We start from the raw sequence: 10,331 nt of genomic DNA on the forward strand, positions 1-10,331 counted from the left end.
AAGCTGTACCTGGCCACAGATGCTTTTACTCAGGGAATGATTTTGAGAAGCCGTGCTCGCGTTCCAAGCCCGTCGGCGTTCAACGAGTTAACTACGGGTGCCTCCCGTGCGTGGCCCGGGCAGCGCGCGGCCCGGCGGTCAGCCCCCCGGCAGACGCGCGCCTGGAGGTGCCGGGAACCGCGCTGCCCCGCCCGCGGGGGCGGTGCCCGCCCGGCCTCCGCCGCGACCCGCCCCCGCGCGCGCTGCGCCGCGCGTCTGCGCCGGGCACCCCCGCGGCCGCCGCGGTAGGTAGTTTCTCCTGATGATGCAAACACTCGCTTCCCGCATCCACTTCCCACAGAGGCCGCGGAGCCGGCGGGAGCCGGGAGCGCCGCGGAGCCGCGCGCCATGGGCAACATCCAGAAGAAGCTGACCCGCAAAAGCGAGGGCGGCAAGCGGCCGGAGAGGGGCGCGCCGCGGCGGGGTCGGGCGCCCGGATCCGGCGCGGACAAGCGGGGCCGACCGCGGGCCCCCGAGGCGGCAGGCAGCGCCAACCAGCACCCGGGCAGCGGGCGGGGCGCCGGGGACCCTGCCGCCGCCGCGGCCCCCGTCCCCGCCGCCACGCTCGGCCCCGCGGGCTTGAAGAGCCAGGGCAACGAGCTGTTCAAAAGCGGCCAGTTCGCCGAGGCGGCCCTCAAGTACTCGGCGGCGATCGCGCAGCTGGAGCCTGCAGGTAGGCGAGAGCTGCGCCCGCGCCTCCCCGGACCCTCGGGCTGCGGCTCTCGGGACGTGTAGGGCCGCCGCCCGGATGACAGGCGCTCGCGTCCGTGCAGACCGGACGGAGGGCGGGGTGGGACCGACCTGGGCGCGCGGCACCTCGGAATGCGTAGCATGTGCCCGGGCGGGGCGCGTCTGCATGCGTCCCTCACGGCCTCGCCCTCCGAGGCCCCTGCGGGCACCGGGCGCTCCCCGGGCTCCGCGTGAGGGGCGGGCCGTAGGACTGCAGTGCCCCCGGAGACCTCAGTCGTCTCGTCGTGCTGGGGAACTGTGATTGCGCTCCTGGAGTTTAACCGTATTTAATTAAATGTGATTTTAGGAAGTGGAAGTGCAGATGATCTAAGTATCTTATATTCAAATAGAGCAGCGTGTTACCTAAAAGAAGGAAACTGCAGCGGCTGCATTCAAGATTGTAACAGGTAAACTGCGCGTTTTCAGGTTTGTCAAGAGATTACCATTTCAGTGTGATGAATGAATGCAGTATTTAATTTCTTACCGAATTTTTTTCATGAATCTAATTTCTTAGACACTTTAAAGACATGTTCATTGAATTATACCGAAAAATGATACATTTTTCTACTTCATATATACAAAGACAGTTAATAGAAGAATGCAAACTTTTTTCATTTACACAGCCGTCACTTTAATCCATGCTCTTTTCATGTCAATTTTAGACTTTTGGAGAAGCCTTTCCTCTAGTCTCTTTGGCTCCTCCACTGTAGCATCAGAACGACTTTTCCTGAAGCATTATTTTGTGTTTCAAACAGGTATTCAGTGGCTCAGTGTGGTGTTGCAGATAATTACAAGCTCCTCTTACCTCCTTGCCCCCCAAACAAGCTTTCTGCTCTCATTTGGGCCACTGTGATGCCCTCTGCACATCTTTGCTTCTGAAATCCCTGCTCAACTGCCCCCTCTTCTTTGCCTTCCTGGTCACCTCAGGCTTCCTGGTCACCTGCATGGCTATACCCCTTGCACGGTCATTCTCACACCTGTGGGTACTTGTGTTATCCACTACAATGGATTTTCAGCTCCGTGAAGTCAGGAACCGTGTTGTAGACCGCTTTGCAAGCACTATAGTCACCCGTGGTACTCAACAAGTTACATACTGAGGTTGGTGAATGTATTTACATGAATAAAAAGTACTGTTTTCTTCCACCATTATGTAATAAGCCTGCTTCAGGAGCCCTTTGGAAAGAAGCTACTATTAGTGCATCTAAAAAATAACTTGTGTGTCCTGGCTTGACCCTCACAGTCCTGGTTTACTCTCCTTGTCTGGTAAAATTACTAATATTACCCGTTTTCACTCTCAGAAGTCCTAGGTTGAACAGTAACTTGTGGACAACCTCATTATAAGAAGAACAATTTATTATTTTTTTCAGTGTTAGTATCAGTATATTGATATGGGTAAAAACTTGCCAATTTCTGTGTCTACAGTTTAAAAAGAAGGTGTTGAGGGGCTTGGATTTTTTTTTTTTTTTTTTGCCAATTTTACATATTCAGATTTAAAATAAATACTATTTATATTCACTTGGCCCTGACTGTAGACCCGTCCACTGTTGTGCTGGCTCACACTACTTATTACGTTTTTAGGAGCTGGTCGAAGTCAAATTAGTAGCTTGAAATCTGCCATGGTTGGAGTACTAACACCATGAAAATTGGCAGGCACCTCAAATCTGGGTTTTTCTCCTCAGGAGAGCCAGTTGTTAAACATTTACCACTGCACTTAACTAGTAAGACCATGTGAATTTGTGGAATATCAAGTACATTGTGGTTTGCAGCCAAGAACCTTCACAGCACAAGTGTCTGTGGCCAGCACGTTAACCTTCAGATTTATCTTAGGTCTTGCTACAGTGAGTGAGTTCAGGACTACAGTTCAAACTTGGGAACCCTACAGTTAGGGCTACTGCAAAACAGTGGAGTCACTTTATCCTTAAGTGAGATAGTTTAAGGTAGCAGACATTTTCTTGCTAAAATTTGTTGTGTTTCAGTGTAGATCTGGGAGGAAGTCAAAGATGGGATTCCAGCCATGGTGTCTAGGAGGCTAGAATGGAGGTTTGTCTGGAAGGAGAGCAGGAGACGGCCTGGGGAGGGGGCAGGGGTGGAGGGAGATGGGCGGTGGTTTAGTTAAGATGTCCTTAGATAAGAGCTGTGTTCTAGGCCAAAGAATCCTGCTTTGCTGGTCAGTACTGACCTCTCTGGAGCCCGACCTACTTAGATGTTTTCTTGATATCTGGCATATGAGTCCCAACATAAGGGGCATGAGGTGATTTTATTCCAAAGCAGTGAACCTCAGACTACTTTTTTTTTTTTTTAAACTGTTTTGTTTTGTTTTTTTAATTTATTTGACAGAGACACAGCGAGAGAGGGAACACAAGCAGGGGGAGTGGGAGAGGGAGAAGCAGGCTTCCCGCCGAGCAGGGAGCCCGATGCGGGGCTCGATCCCAGGACCCTGGGATCATGACCTGAGCTGAAGGTAGACGCTTAACGACTGAGCCACCGAGGCACCCCTCAAACTACTTTTAATGCCAGAAAACTTGATTTGCTTTTGTAAACATGTTGAAATAAATGTATTTAAATCTGTATGAACTAGGAATCATTTAGTAGCAGAAATAGGACTATTTTCACCTCAAGAGGATTACATACATTTTAATGAAAGCCTATGTTTTAGTTTTTCACTTAATTGTCTCTGCTCTTTGGAGAGTTGTTAGTGTGCCCATGAGCCCTTATTCTAAGACAAGTGGTAGCAGGAGTCAAACTGAAAAAAAACTCAATTGGGGCAAACTTTAAAATAAGGGAGAGGGGAACCTATGAATTAGCTTTCATAGATTGACCTATGAGAATAACTTAATGCAGTTTGGGGGAAAAGTGTTTAATTTTACACATCTGAACTCCTGGGGCCTCCTCTGAAACACTTCCTCTGAGGTGTATCCCAGGGGTGTGCTGAGAGGATCACTGTTGGGAGTATAAGGGGGATTTGAGGAGCTCAAGGGGCTCTGGGCCTTGTCCCTCTCCTGACCACAGCATCTCCATGTTTCTATTTTAGGCTTCGAGATAAACCATGAAACAGGGCAGAAGTTTAAAACCATTATCCTAGAAATTGCTTTATGTTCTCAGAATTGTTTATCAGCTTAAAAAAAAAATCCTCTTCCCATCTGCCAGAGAATCTTTTTGGGTTATCTAAACTACACCAAAAGAATCTTTCGGTGACTTTCCATTGAGGATATTTTGACAGACTCACTAAAAATGAACATTGCCTGGTAATTTTCTGCTTTTGCTCCTCTTTGCTTCTCTCTGACTGGCTTCAAATTACAAGACTCTGTAGGGTCTTAACTGTATTAACTTGAATAGTTAAACCTTTGTGAGCTCTGGCTTAAAAAGTTCTCTCTGTTTTTATGAATGAATGCCCTTTTTTTTTTTTTTTCCTTAGTGGAATTTCCATTTATAAGCTCATATTCACTTTCAGGATTGTGGTTAAAGAGAAAAAACCTTGCATTTACTGGGCTGGGAGTGCTAAAAATTAAATGCATCATCTTGCTCAGTGTTATATTCCACGCCTACCTGGGCTCTGTCTTGAGTGGCTGAAAAGCACCTTGGGCGTTGGAAGTCTGTGGTGACCTGGGGTAGTTGTGGTGACATGGGGTAGTTGTGTGAGTATCGTACATGTTTGTCATCTGGGTTCATGTTGTTAATATCCCCTAAGCATGAAACTAAGCTAGATTTAAGGCAGTGGTAATGATGCTCAGAAATCGGTTTTCTATTAAGTAGGAGTTTTTACTTGATCTTAGTTTTACTTTTAAAGTAACTTTTATTGGTTATAAAAGTAATACATATGTGTTAAAGAAAAAAATGTAAAGCCCAGTACAGTACAGGGGAGATCATTAAAGTAACCCCCAGTGGTAACACCTGGGCAGAATGAAGTTGGTTAGATTATAGAGCACTGAAGCTCGTTCGTGACGCCTGTATGGTGCGGAGCCCGGGAGCACAGCGCCCTTTGCGGTGGAGTGTCTGTACAATGTGGAGAATTGTGAATGACTCCAACGAAGTTCCCTTATTGATTGTGCTTTTGGATGCGTGAGGGAGGCAGAGCGTAGGTTCGCTTGTGGGGCGTGGGGTGTTTGCTGAGTGCCTCCTGCGGGCCAGGCGCTGATGTCAGCCGTGGGGACAGTCACTGCCCTGGCTTTCCTGAAGCTGAAATTCAGAAGAACTGCCCTGTGGGCAGATCAGGCTCAGTTCCCCTCCGCCTCCTCACCTGCAGCATGAACGGATGACTGTTGACCTTGCGGGCTTGGGCAGTGCGAGGAGCGTCTGCAGTGGCTCGCACCTGGCAGGTGCTCTGTCAGCATCCCCTTGCCAGATCACTGTAGACGGGGATAGACAGCAGATCCCCAAGACTGTTGGAGAACAAGTAAAGCAGCCCTCACTCGTGCTTTCCCTGAAGGAAGTTAAACATGTAGCAGAAGAGTGAACCTGAGGAGCAGACCTGCCATCCCTGGTGTGGACAGCCCAGGGCAGCAGACAGTCCCTGGTGGGGTGTGTAGAAAGTAGGCTCTTGCTAGGATTTCTACTCGCCGTGCTTTACAGTTTCAGTTAAGTTCGTTAAAACGAAGAGTGTGATAGTTTTCGTACATAATTACAATCTCTGGATTGTGTGCTTTATTTCAGAATGTCATGAAGTCCGTTGTGTAGCGAAGTAGCTTTAAACAGTTACTTCAAACAAAACCAAGGAACATAACCTTCAAATACATCTCTAGTGATGTTGGAGATACTTCATAGCCTTAACAAATGCAAGATGAAAATTCATGACTTAACAAATCATCGTACACTTACTTCCTTGATTCCCTCTGGTCTATTTTTGAAGCCCTTTGCCAGCAAGTAAATCATAATAAACTGACCTTTAGGGAGCTGATTTTCTTTTCTTTTTTTTTTTTTTTTAAAGATTTTATTTATTTATTTGAGAGAGAGAGAATGGGAGACAGAGAGCATGAGAGGGGGAGGGTCAGAGGGAGAAGCAGACTCCCTGCTGAGCAGGGAGCCGGATGCGGGACTCGATCCCGGGACTCCAGGATCATGACCTGAGCCGGAGGCAGTCGCTTAACCAACTGAGCCACCCAGGCGCCCTAGGGAGCTGATTTTCAAAACGTAATGTAAGTTTTTGTGGTTCTGTGCTGAGGTGCCTTATTAAACCCAGGTGCGAATGAAAATTTTCCTCTTAATCCATCAGTAGGTAACAAGAATCTATTGAAAGCCTACCTTGTATTTGGTGCCATGGTGGGTTTTGTCAGGGCTTGGGGGGGGAGGGTTTGGGGTATTGGAGAGGGTGGAGCACACTGCCCACTGCCAGGGAGCTCAGTCTCAGCGGGGGAAAAATAAATGCTGACGTGCTTTGCTACTGGTTTAAAATAAAGGAAGTAGGGGCACGTGGGTGGCTCAGTTGGTGCATCCGACTCTTGATTTCAGCTCAGGGCATGATCTCAGGGTTGTGAGACGGAGCCCCTGTGGCGGGCTCCACACTGGAGTGGAGCCTGCTTAGGATTTTCTCTCTCCCTCCGCCACCACCCAAAGTATATAAAATAAAGGAGTAACCGCAAGTTTGATTGTTCTACTCTGAATTTGCCTTTCTAGTATATTCCTAGGTCCTTCGTATGAAATACCAGATATGTTTGTGTTTGAAAGTCCAGTACTACAGTGTATATTCAGTTAGTATAAGTTAAAAGAATAATTTTCAAAACAAACGACATGTAATATTTTTGTCTTCAGGGCTCTGGAACTTCATCCATTCTCAATCAAGCCTCTTCTTCGTCGAGCAATGGCCTATGAAACTTTAGAGCAGTATCAGAAAGCTTATGTGGATTATAAAACAGTGTTGCAAATAGACTGCAGAATCCAGCTAGCAAATGACAGTATTAACAGGTAAGCCAGCCTGAGGTGGTGCCTGAGGTCTAGTTGTTTTCTACTGGAATTACGTGTTTTTCTTCCTCTTCTCCAAGAACGGTGTCAGAGTGTAGACATGTCCTTGGTTACTTACTTTGCATGCATGATTTTCACTCCCATCAAAACCAAACAGTTCTCTCTCTCTCTAACTTAATTTCTAACTGTCCTATAATCCATTTTGAGTTGTCCTCTAACACCTTTATATTTGTTTCCTGGTCCATTAATTACTGTTCAGTAAATTTTTTTTTTCTTAAGTTCAGCGTATAGATCTTCTTTGCTGTTGTGAATGCACAGAACTTAATTTTAGTATTTGTAAATATCTGTGGCATTAGGAAGGTGTTTCCAGTGATGATGTAAATCACTAGTAATTCTAGCACAAGATCCAAAAATGTAGTGAAAACTGCCATATCGAATCTTCTTCTCCTACAGGGTTTGCACATGCTCAATGCACCACCTCTGTCAGTGGAAGCGTAACTGTTGTTTCTCCTCAGGAGAGTGGATGTCTTCATGAGCCTGCTAGATTTTGTGTTATATGCCCTTTAAATAGACACTCATCTAGGATGAGTATTAATTTATCATGGTGAAATAGCAAAGAATTTGGATCTAATTTATGTTATGACCTATTTACCCCCTGAGTGAGCATGGGAAGGTAAGAATTTCCAGACTTCATAAATTCCTTTCAGGTGAGATTAAAAAAATGATGAGTTGGATAATATTTCTAGTTATGTATACTATTTTCTGATCCCATTTGTCCAGAGTATAGCTTCTTATGTGCGTTACACTGTGCCCCGTGTTGGTCTGGCCTGCCCTGCCCTGCCCCGCTCCCCCCCGCCCCGCAAAAAGACAAAAAGCAGCAAAATAACAATCTCTGTATTTAAGCAAACCAGAATATAGCCAGGGGGAAAAACATAAGACAGATTATCCCCACCGGTGAAAATATATTAGTAAGGTGGGGAAATCACAGAGAGGCCAGGCCCCTTTGGTCTGTGTAGGCTTTAGTTGTTGGAGAGCAAGCGCTTGAGGTGGTCTTTGAAGAGCACTGATAGGAGGAGACCTTGAGCAAAATTGTGCAAGATGAGAATGGCATGTTTTAGATTAATTCATTTTATAAAATCATGCCTTACCTCCCCACATGGTCCCACCGCACTTTGGAGAAGACCGTTGGAAAGATCTGTGTGTAGAGCCAACAGCCATTTCCTGGAGTGTCCACTCTGGTCACGTGGAACCTGTCTGATCCCAGCCTAACTGGAAGAAAGAGATATGCATTGGCAATTGGACCTGGGGCCAGATCAAGCCTTGGGCATTCACAGCCTCCTTGCTCTTGAGCTTGAAAATCGGGCAGCGTCACCTGGGAGGTCTCAACCATTTGCCCTGTGGCACAGCTGCCTTGCTGAAATGTCATCTGCTGCCTCCTCATATGTGCCCGGAGGCTCTTTTCCCCTTTTTTGCCCAGTTAATTTCTTCCTGTCCTTTAGGAGAGAACCTCCTTCCTCTAGGAAATGACTCTCCCTGATAGACCCAGCTCCACCCCACCATACATGTACTTTAGGCGCCCTTCCCACTTCCCCCAGAACACCGTGCCCTCTATTATTACCCAGCTTCCATATCGTTTGTAAATTCTCTGTCCCTTTTTGTAAAATTATTTTTCTCTCATTCTATTGAAAGTTCCTTGAGGTCAGGAATTGGGTTTTATCTGTCTGTGTGGTTGAAGTACCTCTTACAGCAGATTCACTCAGTAAGATGTGTTGAATGAATTCATTCTCCAACAGAGCACAGTTCACTCCTGTGGTCGGCTTTTAATTTGCCCATCCTCTGTCCCCGGTCATCTCCAAGGTAGTTGGGCAAGTGGGATCTTCTCCCAGAGCTCGGCTTCCTGTGAGACAAAGCAGGAAGACAGCCGAATTAGCCGACAGAGAGGAAGGGCCTGTTGGAAGGTGTTGGAGGAAAGTGGGTTCATAGTGATGGGCCGGAAGGTCTGACGGGAGAAATAGTTATCTGAGAGGCTGTGATTACTCCTCTTTCTGAACCTTGTGCACTATATATTTTGAAAAAATTGAAGTAAAATTCATGGAACATAAAATTGTCTGTTTAAAGTATGCAGTTGAGTGGCCTTTAGTACATGCACACTTGTACAACCCACCACCTCTCTCTAGTTCCAGAACATTTATCATCCCCAAAGGAAACCCTGTCCCTATTAAGCAGCCACGCATTCTCCCTTCTCTCAGCCCCTGGCAGCCACTTATCTGCTTTCTGTCTTGTCGGTTTACCTGTTCTGGATGGTCCCTGTAAATGGAATCCTAGAGTATGTGCCTTTTGTGTTTGGCTTTTTTCACCTAGTGTGACGTTTTTAAGGTTCATGTTGTAGAATATGTGAGTGCTTCCTTTCTTTTTATAGCTGAATAGCATTCCATTGTATGGGCATAGCACGTTTTGTTTATCCATTCATCAGGTGATGGGCACTGTGGTGGTTTCCATCTTTGGGCTCTTGGGAATAGTCTGTGGGCATTCGTGTGCAAGTGTTTGCACACCTGTTTTCACTTCCTCTTGGAGTATACCTAGGAGTGGAATCGCTGGGTCATGTGGGAATTCTGTGTTTAGCTTTTTGAGGATTGTGTTATACTTTTTATGTGTATTCGTGAAGGTTCGTTTATACAGATTGACTTTTAAGATTCATTCACTTTTTAATTGAACGTTTCTTAGTGATACTTTATAAGAAGATGAGGGGGGCTTTGTCTGGTTTGGCCATATATATTTTTCTGTGAAATATCCATTTTTTAAATTTCACTGTTCCTTTTCACAAATCCCATATTTATGTTTGCTTTTCCATGTGAACAACAGCAGCTTTTTTTTTTTTTTTATTTAAACCTCTGTGTTTATATTTTGTTTCTGTCTTCCATTAACCATGTTCCTCTTTTCCTCTCCAGGAAACTTATATGTTAAATTTCCCTGCATTTACTTATTTACTCCCTGGCAACACATCATCTCTTTTCAGCTGCTTCTTCCTTCCTCTCTGCTGGTAATACAAGTTTTGCTTGAAAATTCTCTTTTCTAAAGCTTTTTTTTTCCTTCTGTAGTTGTGGGTGGTCTTACATTATTTTTTAAAGTTATTTTCTTTACACTAAGATATGTGATATTTGGTTCGCATAACCAAAGATCACTATTGAAATTTCGGTTTAAGAAACTGTAAGAAAAAGTATGTGGATTGTGTTTGTCTCTGTATAAATAGAAAACTGTGCACACAAAAAGTACTATTGAGTTAGCTAACTTGAATGCATTCTACTAATTACCTGTAAATCCTCTCATCTTGGGACACACCTTTTTAAAATCAGTTTCATTTCAACATAACAATAAAAAAAAATTAAAAAAAATAAAAAAAATAAAAATAAAAAATAAAAAAATAAAATCAGTTTCATTTCAAAGACATAGTTCAGTTTTGTTTTTAAACGTAAATATGGTATTTTGTATGTTTAAAATGATGACAAAGTGATGATGGGGATGTTAATCTGAACTTTGTGATGGCCATTAGTAAACATCAATAGTATAAGGGCCCTCCTATTGGACTCCAGTATCCTGTCCTTTCATCTTTATGCATATGAAAACACAGTAAGTGAATAACATTAAAGACAAAAAAAAAAAAAAAAAAG

The 10,331-nt window shown here is 45.0% G+C and overlaps 1 protein-coding gene across 1 annotated transcript in view; it reads left to right on the forward strand.

The window, feature by feature from the left end:
- SPAG1 (sperm associated antigen 1) overlaps nt 1-10,331 on the forward strand; it is a 69,911-nt gene that overhangs the window by 41,093 nt on the left and 18,487 nt on the right. Inside the window, exons 11-13 of the mRNA XM_032421630.1 lie at nt 341-712; nt 1,076-1,175; nt 6,514-6,666. Coding sequence (XP_032277521.1) covers nt 341-712; nt 1,076-1,175; nt 6,514-6,666 — 625 coding nt within the window. The remainder of the gene's footprint in view (nt 1-340; nt 713-1,075; nt 1,176-6,513; nt 6,667-10,331) is intronic.

The sequence above is a fragment of the Phoca vitulina genome, unplaced genomic scaffold, assembly GCF_004348235.1.
Source record: "Phoca vitulina isolate PV1807 unplaced genomic scaffold, GSC_HSeal_1.0 scaffold25, whole genome shotgun sequence".
NCBI lineage: Eukaryota > Metazoa > Chordata > Mammalia > Carnivora > Phocidae > Phoca > Phoca vitulina.